The following is a 17,393-nucleotide window of genomic DNA, read 5'->3' on the forward strand; positions in this document are numbered from 1 at the left end:
AAATCAGAGCTGAAGGATCCACAACTTGAGGGCACAGTTTTAGGATATTGGCAAAAGAACCAAACCTCATTCAATGTAAAAGCCTTACAAACTGATTGTTAGAGTCTAAAATATAATGTCTTGGGTCAGCAGAAAAAGTCAAATATCAACCAGCTGAACTGCTCTTCATGCAAGTCAGGAAGTCTTGATAGACTAAACTCTTACAAAGCAACACACAACATGCTGGAAGCATCTATAGAAATGAATAGATAGTCAACATTTCGGGCCAAGACCCTTCTTCAGGACTCAGCCCGGCTCCCGGCCAAAAGTATTGACTATCTATTCAGTTACATAGATGCTGCCTGACCCGCTGAGTTCCTCCAGCATCTTGCTTTGGATTTCCAGCATCTGCAGACTTTCCTGTGCTTATGATTTATACTCTTTTATGATTTTTTATATCCAAATAAAATGGTGCAAAATTATATTCTCACTTGGAGATCACTACTGTTTCATGATGCAAATGTTTACAATATCTTGAACTGCAAATACACATTTGCTACAATGTCAATTTACTGTATAAACCGAATCATAATGTACAATCATCAACCACCCCAATTGTACGTTCACCATCCAGCCAGCATATTCTAACATTCACAGGACAAAATACTTACTGTATACCTTAAGCCATATATGTCAAACTCAAGGCCCGCGGGCCAAATCCGGCCCGCGGTGGAATTATCTTTGGCCCGCGAGATAATATCTAATTACTATTAAAGCTGGCCCCAGTAATCGAAGCGCCTATGGCGTATGATATGGCTAATGCTGGGTTTATTCAGGTACCAGGTTTTCAGGGTTTTTAGTGTTTATTCGGCAGTCTTGCTCGGCAGTCTTCTTCATAAGAAACGGAATTTGTAAAGTGAAACACTTTGTAGTTATAGCAGAGACTGAGACACATGAGAGCAGGCTGAAAAAACGGAGGCAACGAAAGCTGCGTTCGCACGCGTCCGACTGATCCGGCCCGCATGAAGCTGCATTTTGCTCAATCCGGCCCGTGACCTAAAATGAGTTTGGCACCACTGCCTTAAGCAATATCAAAAAAAATCTCTAGTCATTAGCACATTATAATTTACGGTACTTGATTCAAGATAAAAACTTTCTTGTCAGCTGATAGTTAGGAACTGGGAAAAGTCAATCAAGAACCGAGATTGGTTTAAATTATACATCAACAAATTCAGCATTGTTTGGGAAACACTGAAGTATGATAAGCGGTAGAACAGTATCAGCTCTTTCTTCTTACTGAATAATTATCTAATTGTGTAGTTGTTTATGAGAAAATAAAATGCATTAGTTTGGCATCTTTCACAGCCTCAAGAAGTCACCAAACACGTTGCAGTTAATTAAGAGAAGCTGATCTACACACAGGCTCCCAGAGATTCCATTGTGTGATCATTTTCAGATGATTCATTTATTGTTGGCTGAGAAATAAATATTTCATGAAGGCATAGGAGAAAACTCCCTTGTTTATCTTTGAAATACTGATATGGTGTTTTGCTGCAATCTGAGAGACCAACATCACACCTAGTTTAATGTTTTATCAGAGTATTGGAATTTCCAACCATATATCACTTCTGCACTGGAGTATTTGCTTAGTTTTAGCACCAGTGAGTGGACTGAGATAATAATCCACAACCTTTTGAGTGAGGGGCAAGAGAGCCAACACTAAACTACGGCTGACACTGATCACCTTTCTGCACATCAGCTTGCCATAAAAAATGATCATTTGCATATATCCTAACGTGGTTGTAAAACTGAAGCAGAAGCTATTTTTTTCTCCCACCTGATTTCCGGGTCCCTTCCTGTCTCCTCAATTATCTGTTTGCTGACCATCAGACAGCTGTTTGCCACAGTGCCTCTTTAATGACTCCACTCTGACCCTAATGGAACAAACTTTACCTAGCCCGTGTCGATTACTGGCCAGTTGTCCTACAGAGTTAGCAAAATCAGCCGGTTTAAATGATCACAGCACTGGGAATTGTCATATCAGCTGCTTGGGAAAGGAAGGACCTGAGGTTGTTTAAACTCACTGGTTATTGACCAGAGTGTTTCAGGAAATGCCCGTCACTACCAAGACACAGAGTTTCAGTCATCTCAGATGCAGGATCGTAGCCCATTTCTACTTCTACTTCTGGCAGTCAAAAAATAATCTATCTTGTCATTAGTATTACTCACTAACAAGAGATTTGTTTTGCTACTAGCCTGCTTCTTAATTCAGTGCTTATGTTTTAAAACCTTTCTTTTTAGGTCACTTATGAGTAGATGAGTTTAACCTCAGCCAGTTCTATCATAGGCACAACCTTTTCCATCACTGAGGAAGCAGTGCCTCACGAAGGCACCATCCATCAATAAAGATCTTCACATCCAAAGCAAGCCCTCATCACTTCACATCCAAAGCAAGCCCTCATCACTTCACATCCAAAGCAAGCCCTCATCACTTCACATCCAAAGCAAGCCCTCATCACTTCACAACCAAAGCAAGCCCTCATCACTTCACAACCAAAGCAAGCCCTCCACTTCACATCCAAAGCAAGCCCTCCACTTCACATCCAAAGCAAGCCCTCATCACTTCACATCCAAAGCAAGCCCTCCACTTCACATCCAAAGCAAGCCCTCCACTTCACATCCAAAGCAAGCCCTCATCACTTCACATCCAAAGCAAGCCCTCATCACTTCACATCCAAAGCAAGCCCTCATCACTTCACATCCAAAGCAAGCCCTCATCACTTCACAACTAGTGGGGACGTGGTACCTTTAGAACCAGGCTGAACATTTTAAGAACAGCTTCTTCCCCTCCACTCTCAGATTTCTGAACGGTCCATGAACACTGCCTCATTATTCATCTTTCGCTTTATCTATTTATTCTTGTAACTTATGGTAATGTTATGCTTTGCACTGTACTGCTGCTGCAAAATAACAAATTTCACATCCTATGTCAGTCCAGTCCCGTCTCATCCAATCCACATGAAGGGTCTTCACCCAAAATGTTGACACTCCACTTTCCTCTGCTGCCTGATCCAATGTGCCCCTCCAGCTTTTCGTGTGCTACTCAGCTCCACTGCTTCATTGATGAACTATTCCTCCTCCCCCACCCCTATCTGTGTCTGGACTAATCTCCATCACTGTCTGGATTAGTCATCTTCCCCTTTTGCCCATCCAAACATCAATTATTCCACCTCCTCTCTCCCAGTTTTTTGCCCAGAATTCCAATCCCTCCTAATCCCTGTTGAATTGAGGTTGACACTGTAGTCACCAGTTCCCTCCTAAATCCTGCCTGGATTGCTCGATTTCTCCTTCCTCAATTGCTGTTCCTAATATTCTGTCACCCTCCCTCATCCTGGATGAGGTTATTATGTTTCAGCCATCAGCTCTCCATTCGTGTGTACACCTACACAAACAATCATAGCTGGATATGTTCTCTCTTCCCAAATTCCAATCATTATTCTATCTCTGTCCCTACATTCCTTCTGCAACTACTCACGCAGGTCTACAAGTAAACATTCACTAAATGTCCACACGAGTCAAACATCTGGTGATCAGTCCAAGAGCCAATTGGTAGGTAATCTGTTTATAATTATCTAGGTAAGGAACGATGGGACATCCACATTCCCTGCTGGTTTCTTCATCCACTACTGAGGTGCCCCACCTACTCCCCATTCACATTGGGTTCGTGGGTAGCAAAGCACTTCCTAAGACTACCTAGCACTGTGCAAAATTCCTGGCATTTCATGATCTTGACTGGTCACTAATTCATGGTGCTTTATAAGGAAGAGCCTTGTGGCTGCAAAGCTGCTTGAATCACTCAAGTATGAAGTCAAGTAAGTAAAGAATAAGACAACCGAAGAATCATTACCATGGGCATTGCACTTCCTCTTTCACTCATCCTTGCTACGTCGCAGGAGGAGGCCATTCAGGCTCCTTGCAGAGCGATGCTATCAATCTCTTTCTTTCTGCTTATTCCCGTGTACATTTGCAGCTTTTGTCTCTTCCCGAAGCTCATTAACATCCCATTGACTTACCTGCCACTTACCTACACTACGAGGTAACTTAATCGGAATAATTAATTATCAGCTCATCTTCAAGAGGTGGGAGGAAAATAGAGCATCAAGCAGAAATCACAGTCACAGGGAGTACATGAAAATTCCACACAGATAGTACCTAAGGTCGGGACTGAATCCAGATCTACTCCATTGCACCACTCCTGGAGTCCCATGCTCTGGATTTTTTGTTAGATCTTCCATAATCTTAGGAAAAATACAAATTCCTGTTCAAGGTTCCACATCTTGTGGATTATTAATGACAGGTTCGATGTTACCTCTAAGCTAAATCCTGGTATCAAAAATAATAAAAGAATTCAATAGAGTTGATGGAGAGAAATTAGTTCCTCTGGTAAAGGAATCTTTATCAGAATCCAATACCTTAAAATTAGGCTTGGGCTTTTGGGATTGAAGTCAGGCAAAGGATAGTGGAAATCAAGATCTCGCTTCCTTTACAAGATTATGTATACTTGGATGACAAGACTGCAATCCTGAAACAAAGAGGTTTTATTGAAGAAAAGTTCTGAGAAACATGGAATAAAAAGTGACAAACAGAATTAGGGTAGGGATTGGTCTAATCTGACAGGCAGTGGAATGGATTCAAGATGCTGAATGACTTATCTGTGGCCCAGTATAAACTATTTATCTCCTTTATGTGTCTAATATATTCTCTCTGTGGTCCTGTGGTGTTTGAGTTCTATATAGTGTCTTCTTTTAAAAGCTGAAATCAGCCACGTCAGTGTTGTGCCTAAGAACATATCTGCCCATCCCTTCACTTCTTATTTAAACCCTCGCCTGTAATGCCCATCACATTGGTGTTTTGTAGATAATTTTATTTCACTTGCACTCTGAAATGAAGTACTAATCTGGCACAATATCACTGTTGCTTTTTTCTCTCCGGCTATTTAGTTGCTATTGTAGTGATGGAAGAATAATTCAGACATAGTCGTGGAAGAGAGTCACATTTCAGTTCATTCAAGAGGAGGTTGTGTGGTGGTGCTTCTCTCACCTGCTCGGATTTGATCTGCTCTGTAGTTGTGAAGATATCTGAGTAGTGCTGTCTTTCAAAGACTCTGTCTAACACTTCTAGCTGCTGCTGTGTGAAGAGCTCGCCACGCATCTGCTTCCGCAGAAAATCCCTGCTCGGGTGGGAGTGTCCATTGTGCATTGGATTTTCCTGAGCACCTTTACAAAAGAGACACGAAAAAGACTTAGCAAAGTGTGTTAGAGGTGCCTGGGAAAAACAAAATAATAAATGCAGTGATGGACTACTGTCAGATAATTCTTCTTTAAACAACTTCAAAATAAGTGTTTTGCAGATTTACTTGCAGAAGTGCATTTACTTAAACTGCGAGAGATATGTGATTGACTCACTACGAGGAGCCCGGTTACCACGTCTGTTAAATTTCAAAATTTATCATCTATCAACCAGATCTAATTTTCAGCCATCAAATATGCAAATATTTTAAAGCATTTAACAGCTGGAAAAATTGTTTCTGTTGCTAAATATTATACAGCACAGTTTGAAAAATGTGAGGAACAACAGGAGACTTAAAGATTATGGTGAATGAATTAAAGTCATTGCCTTATCGTAAATTGTTTAAATTTAAGTATGAAAATGCCACTAGAATCCTGTGGCTTTCACATTCAGATTCTGGTTGTTTAATCTTCATTTCCTTCGCATGTACTAATTCTCACATCACAATTCTGACTTTTCAAGCCTCTAAATTCAAAGGCAGATTTTCTGTTGTGTTCAAGGGCCTTCAGTTATAAAAGTAAAACTGATGCAATTTTGACAGTTCTGTAAAACCAGACCCTGTCCCTCTCATCCCCACTCACTGATCAAAATAAATCATATATTTTTCTAAAGGTAGAAGAAAGAAAAATAAAAAAAGTTTTATGATCATATCTTAGCTATATATCCATTTATTCGTTATATTTTGAAGTAAGATCATTATATTTCCTCCAAGATGGTTACATTTTTTTTCTGTAAATCGACCCGAGTAAAAGATAAATCAACAGAGTTCCAAAAATACTTTCCATTTGTCAAAGATATCAACCCATTTCAGTCGTACTGATGGAGTTTCAGTTCTGTCTCCATTACAGAGTAGGCAGCTGGACTCAGGGGCTGCCTGGAGTAGATTATATTCCCTATAAGATGGTCACCGATATATGATCTTCAACCTCTATTGATTGACCAATTTCACAAGCAAAGACTGGTGAAATGAAGCTGAAATGAACATCATGCTTTAACTCATTGAACCTATCAGGCCTGACTTAATCTGGCTGTCCACTCTCTTTGATAGAATTCAATTGATCAATCATGTTTTGGTGATAGTACCATTTCACTGGTTTATTGCTTCTTCATTTCAAAGCTTGACCTTTAAGATACGTTTGGACGAGCTCCATACTCCTTGGATATACAGAGATCAGTTATTTCAATACATATTTCTAATGATACATGTGCCCGTTTACAGTACTCCAATTGGATGTGCCTGATCCTTCGCCCTACCCCCACACTTTTACTTTAATAAAATAATGAGCTAGTTTTCATTTTTCTTCAGATCTGGTTTCCAGCTCAGAACTGTGATCCGTGATCACAGTTCCCTCGGTATCTTTTAGTAACTAAGAGTTCAGCTCCCAACAGTAGCTATCTTTCAAACACATCTTCTCAAAAATAACAGTGAATTTTCATGCCCTTTTAACAATGCCATTATTTCAGAAGCATCTTTATCAGGAGACAAAATTGTGCGGTCTGTTGCATAAGGCACATAGTCAGCTGGTTTACCCAATCAAGAACCCATGCATGAAACGTTCCATATCTCCAGTTACATTATTCACAAAAATACTGCATGAAATATTTCACATTTGCCAACCTCGGATCGGAAAAAGCTCTGAGGGGTTTCTCCCTTCATTTCATCCCCACTTGGCGGGGGGAGAGTGAACTTTGACTAGAGCAGACACACACCTGTATATAGGGTCTGACAGCAGGAAACAGAAGTGATAATACTGTCTGATAGCCAGCAGGTAATTCTGCCATTGTCCACCCGAACTCTCAGAAAAGTCACCTGGTGTGCCATTTTAAGACGTTAATGTCCTTCTCAAATGGCCTCAGTGTCAGCTTGTGCAGCAATGCTCGAAGGCCTGACGATCCCAGATTCCTGCCTCAGTCAGCTTTGGCCAAACCTCAGACTCACAGAGCAGCCAGACACATGGAACAGACACCAAGGTGTGTAATTTTACCGGAAAATTAATGATCCCAATGTTGACACTCTCTGATTCTTTTGTTATAAACAATTGTGAACATACACACTCTATTAATCTTTTAGGGCCAATAACATACTTAATTATAGAGTCATAGAGACATACAGCATCAAAACTGGCCATTCAGACCACCAACTACGTGCTGACTATAAACGCCAATGTACAGTAGTCCTACATTAATCATACATTTTACTCTCTCCACATTCTCAACAATTCCTCACAAATTCGGCCCCTCACCTACACTCTAGACTAGAGGAAAGTTATGGTGGTGAATTAATCTACCACAAAAAAATGTTTAAAATTAACAATTCATAGTTGCATTATCTGGTACAATTAATGGCCTGGTTTTCCAGATGAGGTTTTCTTAACATACTGTGAGTGTAACTCATTTCCTCTTTTGCATTCTGAGTCTCAGCACTAGCTGTTGCCTTTCTAGATTTGGATCTTGAGTACTTGGCAGTGTCTAAAAGCCCCACCACCAGCTCTCTATCCATCTGCGTGTGGTCAGAACGCAATGCTGTCAATGTCCATCTCATTACCAACAATTTTAAACACAGGAGCAACCGCTGTACGCCAATGTACGCACATTTAGGTCTCTGTGGAGTCCGAGTGGAAAGTCCAGGCGCTTTCAGGTGGGTAGTGAGGGTTAGGGTGGGTGGGTGGAGGGGGTTTGTCCTCACAGTGCTGGCTCACGGTGTGCCTACTGCTTATGGAAAGTTAAGTGACACTACTAAAGCAGCCGCTAGCACCGCTGCTGATCCTGACATGCCTCGGGAAAGAGGATTACTAATGAAGAGCAGCCAGCAGTTCTCCCACTGAGGAAGCCACACAATAAGTACTACCGTCTCTATACGCAGTGTCAACACACTCTGAGCACCTTGGAAGAAGTTAAAGAAGCTATCCTGTCACATCTCCCACTGTCAGCAAAGTGTCTCTTTATAAAGGCACCCACGCAACAGAATACTGCCTAGCGACACTGCGAGTGTTCAACTACCTGCACCCAAAAGCCCCAGTCTATGTGAGAATGGAGGGAATGGGTGGTGCACAATGTGTAAGGTCAGTAGAGGTGCAGTTAATGCCAGAGGTTGATTAGATGCTCTGAAAGACAGGTTTTGAGAGAATTCCCGGTTTTTGAGACAAGTTAGACATGAAACTAATAATAAGCCACGTTGAGCTGGGACAAATAAAAACTTTACTTCACTGAAATGTACGGATCACATTTCAGCAAGGGTTTCTCCCTACCTACGGAGCCAGGTAGAGTGGATCTGTGCTGAAAACCTGCGACACGCATTTCTGAACAAAAGCATTTACAACAAGAGTCAGAACTGACCAAAATGAAAATGTCCAATGTTGTGTTCAGGTATGCTTGCTGTGTGCAAGCAGGTCACTACGTCAGTGTAAATGCTTAAACTCAAGAGTATACAGTCGGGCTTTAACCTCTTGTGACTCCAAAACATCAAAATAATTGGAAGTACAACACAGAAGAACCAGGGATAAACATTGGTACCAATCACAAACAAGACAAAATCTGCAGATGCTGGAAATCCAAGCAACAGACACAAAATGCTGGAGGAACTCCGCAGGCCAGGCAGCATCTGTGGAAAAGAGTAAAATCGACGTTTCGGGCCAAGACCCTTCAGCAGGACTGGTACAGTACTTCTTAGTTTTGTTTTTACCTCTTAGCAAGGTGTGCACGTATGATGTGGTAGCGTGATGATATATGCTAGACATATACTTTTACATACATTATAAATGGTAATACACATCCACAGCATAGGAAATTTCAAATTGTCCTGTTCAGTCCTAAAGATTTAATTGCCGTGGAGGATTTTTTATGCCTCCTGAACTTCCTGACAAGTGGGATCACTCTGCATGGCCATAAAACAATCTCAGGTTCCAGGGCCTCCACTGCGGTAGTTGTAGGAATTGACTCTGGGACTTCAGGAAGTGATCTATAAATTTGCTGATGATACAACCATTGTTGGTAGAATCTCAGATGAGAGGGAGTACAGGAACGAGATATATCATCTAGTGGAGTGGTGCTGCAACAACAACCTGGCACACAATGTCAGTTTGATGAAAGAGCTGATTGTGGACTTCAGGATGGGTAAGATGAAGGAATACATACCAATCCTCATAGAGGGATCAGAAGTGGAGAGAGTGAGCTGCTTCAAGTTCCTGGGTGTCAAGATCTCTGAGGACCTAACCTGGTCCCAACATATCAATGCAGTTATAAAGAAGGCAAGACAACAACTATACTTCATTAGGAGTTTGAAGAGATTTGGTATGTCAACAAATACACTCTATAGATGTACCCATGGAGAGCATTCTGACAGGCTGCATCACTGTCTGGTATGGGAGTGGGGGGGGGGGGGGGCTACTGCACAGGACCGAAAGAAGCTGCAGAAGGTTCAGAAGCTGCAGAAGTCAGCTCCATCTTGGGTACTAGCCTACAAAGTACCCAGGACATCTTCAAGGAGCAGTGTCTCAGAAAGGCAGTGTCCATTATTAAGGACCTCCAGCACCCAGGGCATGTCCTTTTCTCACTGTTACCATTTGGTAGGAGGTACAGAAACCTGAAGGCACACACTCAGTGATTCAGCAACAGCTTCTACCCCTCTGCCATCTGATACCTAAATGGACAGTGAGCCCTTGAACACTAACTCACTTTTTAATGTATACTATTTCTCTCTTTTGCAAAAATTTTAATCTACATATTCAATATACATATACTGTAATTGATTTACCTACTTATTTATTCTTCTTATTATTTTTTCTTTTGTTCTAGATTATGTATTGCATTGAACTGCTGCTGCTAAGTTAACAAATTTCACGACAGATGCCGGTGATAATAAACCTGATTCTGATTCTCACAGCTTTGGATACCTTTCTTCTGGACGTGTTGGCATCCCAAACAGTGCATGGCAGGTTGCTGGATCTGCTGATCCATCCTAGCCACCAGACAAAGCTTTGAGCCAACGCTTTCATTTTGACCACGCCTAGATGACTGGCGGGTAACTCTTCCAACGCTTCAACTCTCAGCTTGCATGGTAGAACAACTCTCAATCCCCACATAAGGCAACACCTGTCAAGGGCAAGTTGATCCAGTGCTGGTAAAAATGGGTGAACTGGAGTTTCTGCTGCACACTCCAGCCATTTTGGGTAGTCATGTAGACCTGAGACAGTGTGGGATTTTTTCTGGTTTCCCATTGAATCATCTCAACCATAATAGGGAGACTTTCAATTGTATTCCGGAGAATGCATCAAGAGGAGTGTCCTCTTTTGTAATTTTTTTCAGTTATTTCCTTTTCCAAGGGTAAATAGGACAATCCATCAGCATTTCCAAGATTAGTCATCCTCTTGAATTCAATCTTGTAATTTTGTCTTCCAAGAAACTGAGGCCATCTGCATTTGTGCTGCTGCTGTTAGTGGAACACACTTCTGTGGATTGAAAATAGACACTAGTGGTTGATGATCAGTAATGAGGGTAAACTTTCTTCCATCAAAGTACTGGTTGAAATGTTTAACACCCCAAACCAGATTCAAGGCCTCTCTGACAATCTGTGCATTATTTTTCCCTGCAGCGGTAAGGGAGTGTGATGCAAAGGTTATGGGCCATTCACTTCCATCACGCAAAACATGACATAACCGCATCTATACCATAAGATGAGGCAAGCTTCACTGGGTGATGTGGATCATAATGTGTGAGTACAACGTCTGACACCACCTCACACTGCTTGTCCATTGCCATTTCTTCCCAGTCTCTAGTAATGAGTTCAAAGGATGGAGCACAACAGCCAGGTGTTCCAGGAACCTGTTATAATAACTGACAAATCCTACAAAGGACCGCAACTGTGACACGTCCTTTGGCCTTGGGGCATCCATCACTGCTTGAATTTTCTAAGAACATTTGTGTAATCCTTGTACATCAATGGTGTGACCACAGTAAGTGATGCTTGGTTTAAAGAATTCACACTTGTTGCATTGTGCCCTGAGCCAAAAATCTTCTAATCTTTTTAATGTTCTCTTGAAGTTTTGGAGATGTTCCTTGTTATCCTTACCTGTAACAATGATGTCATCCAGTTAACACTGAGTGCCTGGGCAGCCTTGAAGTACCTGGTCTATACTTTCTGCCAAAGTGCAGGTGCAGATGCTGGTTCAAAAAAAGGTCTATCACAATGATAGAGCCCTTTGTGAGTGTTTATGGTGGGAAACACTTTGGACTCTTCTTCCATCTCCATCTGTAGATAGGCCTCGGCCAAGTCCACTTTGCCGAAGTGTTTCTCTGCAGAAAGGTTTGCAAAGATATCCTCTATCCTGGGCAGAGAGTATTGATCTACTTTCAGTACTGGTTACTGGTGACTTTTAAATCACCACAGATCCTGACAAACTCATTTTTCTTAGCTATTGGGACCACTGGCATTTCCCATGGACTTCACTCAACCTTGGAAGGAATTCCATTGGCCTCTATGCAGTAGCTCACTGGCTACTTTATGGTATAAAAAACTAGACAGGCTTTGTAAAACTTAGGTTATTCATTTAATACTATTTTACCCTTGATATGTTTTGAATTTTTGAATGCCAATCTTGAACACTGCTATGGTGTTTTTCAGTACCTTTCCCAATACCTTTCCATTTGACTCTTTCTCAGGGGATGTGGCATGCAAATGGTAGGTGGAACTCCAATGAAGTTGTAGTTGTTTCAGTCAGTCAAAACCTCACAATGCTGGGCCTTCTGTTTTTACCACATATGAGCCCAATGTGGATAGTTGGTTGTTGTATTTCACTGTTGTAAATGTCATTCCCACAACAGTATAAATTCTTAGTTGGATACCTGAAGGCTTCAGTTTAGTATCTTTGAAATGCCTTTCAAACTCATTTTGGGGAATGACTAAAACAGCTGAACCAGTGTCCAATTCCATTTCAATTAATTTGCCGTTCACTTCTGGTGTAAGCCATATTGCTTGTCTATGTTAATTTTCATGTTGTAAAATCTCAAGCCTACTCAGTCCTGCGTCACTCCCATCATTATCAGATTTATCATCAATAGCATGCAAATTAGTGTTGTTTTTGAAACTGCAACTTGATTTTTCAGCTTTTTTCCCTCCCTGTGCACTCCATTTATTTTTCTCTGCCTGACATGGTCTTTATATGTGTCCTACTTTGTTGATTTTCTGCAAGTTTTGCCTTAAACCCTGCCTTGATCTGGTAAATCTGAGCCCCTGCCACAATGGCAGCACAATTTGTTTGGCCAAGCAGGTTTCTATTTAGAAGTTGCAATGTTCATGCTCACTTTCATTTCTGACTACAACTCAACTGCATCTCAGGCTGCTGTTTCCATTGATACAGCGATTTGAACTGCTCTTTTAAATGTGAGTTGTGCTTCATCCAGGAGCCATTTCTGTATGCTTTCCTGTAAGAACCCACACACTGAACAATATCTCAGTGTATCATTAAGCCCATTGCTGAACTGACAATACTCAGATAACTTTTCCAATTCAGCCATGACCCCCCTTCCTTTTAATTCCACTTATGAAACCTAAAGCATTCTGCAATCAACAGTGGTTTCGGTTTTAAATGTTCCTGTATTACTTTCACAATATCAGCAAAGCTTACTTTGGAGCTGTCAAACCTCTTAGCAAACTGTAAGCCTTTCCACCCAATGCACTCAACAAAACTGACAGTCACTTTGCATTCACTATTTCATTTGCTTCAAAATGCTGCTCAATTCACTCAGTATACAATATCCCAGGTATCTCCTGTGCAATCGAAGACATCTATCTTTCGAATGTAGCCAGCCATTTCTGCTTTTTTTTTAAATTTATCATTATTATCACCCGGTACTCTCTGTTTATGAACCCATGAATTAGTCTGTTTCCTGCCGGTTTTTTTTTAAATCAGCAGGCTCTGTCCCTTCCCGAAGAAGCACACGCTGCACTTTTTTAAAAACTCAAATGTCACACTGCACTGCACTTCAACAGGTAGGTAGTTATCTCAGGTTCATTTAAAACTTCCTCATCACAACTGTTATGCTTTGTAAATCCAAAACATAAAATTAATCAAACTGGGACAACTGAGGATAAACGTGCATACATCTTTGTTTGGTTTTCACGTTTTAGTGAGGTGCGCACATGTGGTTTTGTGATGTCATGTGCTATACACATAGTTTGTATAGTCTGAAATGTGTTATGTAATCAACAAAGCATGTTTAATCAAGCAATATATTTACAATATTTCTCAAGTATTACTGAAATATTAAGTACACAACAACGACCATTAGGCTTAGAGGCAAGAATGCTACCAGTTGGGTCAGCACTTACATAGATCTCTAACATGGACCATTTTGTTGGACAGATTGTTAATTTTGAATAAAATTATAACATAGAAATGAGAGATAAATTGAATAAAGCCGATCAGGAAACTGGATTAAAAGGAATAGTGGATAAACAAAAGCAACACTTAGATAAATATTTCACATTTCGCAATGAACATAATTGCATATAAAAACCAAGAATAGTGATCAATGTGTGGCTAATTTAGAGGATTAAGATCAAAAATATATTAAAATTAGAGACTTGTAATCTTGACAAAACATTTATAGGTATGGGTTTGGATTATAAAGATCAACAAGGAATGATCAAAAAGTAGTACTCTATAAAAGCAATAATGCAGTAAGCTTTGAAGATATGAATCTTTATTCTGAACCACCAAAACAATTTGTCAAAATATATAAGGGTGTGCTTGGAATGAATTCAAGGCAGTTTATTAGAACTAGCCAGGAAATATTTATTAATATTTATTTATTGCTTATTAGGTTATTATTACTAATTGTTTCTTTTTGTATTTGTAGTTTGTTGTCTTTTGCACACTGGTTGAACACCCAAGTTGGTGCGGTGTTCCATTGATTCTATTATGGTTATTATTCTATTATGGGTTTATTGAGTATGCCTGCAAATAAATTGAATCTCAGGGTTGTACATAGTGACATATATGTACTTCGATAATAAATTTACTTTGAACTTTGAAATAAATTATTTTAAATCTTCTGCTATGGATACAGTTAATTAATAATCTCATATTAAGCAATTATCAAAGAAGGAATGATCATAGTATGAAAGAATTTTACATTGATCCAAATTTACTTTGAGATTTTACAGTGATGCACTAAAATGCGAAACTATAATCTTAATCTGGAATGAGAGATGATCTGAATAAGGTAGACTGGGAAATGAATATTAGCTTGGCAATAAAACAAAGATAATTTTTAAACACATATTCCTTATTGCTGAATTAAGACACATTTCATTCAGAAATAAAAAGAAACAGGAAAATGAGCAGTATGTGGCTCACTTAAAGGTAAAGAAAGCAATTAGATTAAAATGAGAGTATATAATATTGCCAAAAGAATAAGGTGACTATGAAGAAGAATATGATGATTATGCAGGTTTTACAAACCAGCAAGGAATGGCCAATAAACTGAGTCGAAAAGTAAACATAGGTCCCTTGAGGCTGAAGCAGAAAATATTATAATGAGGAAGAAGAAAATGGTTGAGTTGTTAAACAGATATTTGTATTTGCCTACATAATAAAAGACACAAGTGGCACACCAGAAATAATAAGGAACCAAGGGTCCAATGAGAATGAGAAATCGAAAGTAGATTAATAAAGGAGTTCCCAAACTGCCCTACAGCCAATGACCTACGGTCCAGGGTTCTGAAAGCAGTGACTGTAGAGACAGTGGATACATCAGTCCTGAATTTTCAAAATTCTCTAGACTCTGCAAAGGTCCCAGTGGATTGGAAGGTAACAATATACCTCTGCTGTCAAGAAATTTGGGGATTGCAGGAGAGGAGAAAAAAACAGGAAGCTGCAGTCCAGCCTACTTGATTAAAGTTGTCGGAAAATGCTGGAATCCAAGCAAAGGAATTGGTTAGAAACATAGAAACATAGAAAATAGGTGCAGGAGTAGGCCATTCGGCCCTTTGAGCCTGCACCGCCATTCAGTATGATCATGGCTGATCATCCAACTCAGAACCCTGTACCTGCTTTCTCTCCATACCCCCTGATCCTTTTATCCACAAGGGCCATATCTAACTTCCTCTTAAATATAGCCAATGACCGGCCTCAACTGTTTCCTGTGGCAGAGAATTCCACAGATTCACCACTCTCTGTGTGAAGAAGTTTTTCATCATCTCGGTCCTAAAAGGCTTCCCCTTTATCCTTAAACTGTGACCCCTCGTTCTGGCCTTCCCCAACGTCAGAAACAATCTTCCTGCATCTAGCCTGTCCAATCCCTTTAGAATTTTTTACGTTTCAATAAGATCCCCCCTCAATCTTCTAAATTCCAGTGATTACAAGACAACCGAAAGCCAAATTATCATTTAGGCAGAATATCGGATCTTATTTGCTAAATGTAATTTCCTTGAGTATACAACTAATAGAGTAGATAAAGAGGAGAGATCACTGAATCATAAAATCATCAAATCACTCAGGTTTACAACAGGTAGGGAAGTCTTTCATCTCAATGTGCCCTGCACAGCCTAAATCCCACTTCCCCCACTCTTGTTTACTATGATATTTAAGTTCCCACAAAAGTACACTTCAACTGTGATTGTTTCTGGCTCCAGTATTCCTTCAGGTGGCAAGTTTGGATTCCTGTGACCAGCTGACAGAAAAGAAAATTGTCCACAATTCCTCTTAATTCTTCTATTTATAAAATCTATAGTCCCTAGTTAGTGGCTGCTTTGCCTAATTTTCTTCCTAACTAGGCCCTTCATAATTTTTTTACAATTCTCTTAAATCTCATCTGAGCCTCCTCTGTTCCAAAGAAAACAACCCCAGCCTGTTCCACCTTTCCTCATCATTAAAATCCTCCGCTCCTAGCAACATCCCTGTAGATCTTTTCTATACTCTCCCAGTGCAGTCACAGAATCAGAATCAGAATTAGGTTTGTTATCACCATCTATGTGACACAAAATGTGTTGTTTTGCAGCACAAGTACAGTGCAAAGACATAAGATTACTATGGATTGCAAGGAGATAAATAGTGCAAAACTAAAGCTATAACAGTGAGGTAATGTCAGCAATTATTTTATGTAGTTCTCACATCAACTCCCTGCCCTTGGATAGATATTCAATATCTAAGCCTGAATATAGCAAGATTTTCAAATATATTCCATCAGGTATCAGAGAAGAGGTTATTTTCACTAAGTATCACCTCATAGATTGGAATCACATACTTGCACAGCTAGATAAAAAGCAGAACTTAGAGTCATCTTCAGTTTGTAATATTGCTTTAATGGGTGCCACCATGATCAAATCTGGTGCCCTAGCTACCTTCAGCTCATGTGTGAAGACACTGAGTGTAATCTTCAGTGGCGATACATAGCTAGTACAGAAAGTAAGCTGAAAGCTGGAGAGTGCAGAGTACCTTCAGTGATTAGTGAGTGGAGAACAAGGTGAAAGGTAGAAATGAAAATGGAGAAAGTAAGATTATATGTTTTAGTAAAATGAATAAAATCTAGAATTGTCTCTGCACAAAGTTGGCCATTTGGCTTCATGTTCATAGTCTCTACAGAACAACCCAGTGTGCACCAGTTCCTGGAATCATGCAAATCATTCTCCCTCGAGTGTTTGTCCAGTTCCCCTTGGAAGACCTGATTGCCTCAGCTTCTCTTATCTTCAGGCAAGAAGTCCCAGGTCATCACCACTTGCCAAATAAAAAGGATTTCCTCACATCCTCACTACCTCTCTTCACAATTTATTGAAATCTGAATCTCCTGGATGATCTGTAGATAGGAACAACTTCTCTCTGTTTACCTGCGCAAAACTAACCAGATCTGGTCCACTGCATGAAATCTCCTTTCAGTCTTTGTTGCAAGAACCGCAACTTCTCCGGTTTAACCTAATTGCTGAAATCCCCTCTGTGGCATTCCAGTATATTTTTTCTGTACCTCATTAGGGCTAAATTGCAGCAAACTAAAATTAGACACAATGTCCAAAATTGTGCCCAAATCAGGGTGTGCACAAATTTACTGCAATCTCCTTTATTTTATACCCT

At 40.1% G+C, this 17,393-nt stretch overlaps 1 protein-coding gene across 2 annotated transcripts in view; it reads right to left on the minus strand.

Annotated features, from left to right (window-relative positions):
• pax5 (paired box 5) overlaps positions 1-17,393 on the minus strand; it is a 267,399-nt gene that overhangs the window by 156,843 nt on the left and 93,163 nt on the right. For both annotated transcript variants that reach the window (XM_073063985.1, XM_073063978.1), the window contains exon 6: positions 5,080-5,255. In XM_073063985.1, coding sequence (XP_072920086.1) covers positions 5,080-5,255 — 176 coding nt within the window. The remainder of the gene's footprint in view (positions 1-5,079; positions 5,256-17,393) is intronic.

Source organism: Hemitrygon akajei, chromosome 2 (genome assembly GCF_048418815.1).
Source record: "Hemitrygon akajei chromosome 2, sHemAka1.3, whole genome shotgun sequence".
Taxonomy (NCBI): domain Eukaryota; kingdom Metazoa; phylum Chordata; class Chondrichthyes; order Myliobatiformes; family Dasyatidae; genus Hemitrygon; species Hemitrygon akajei.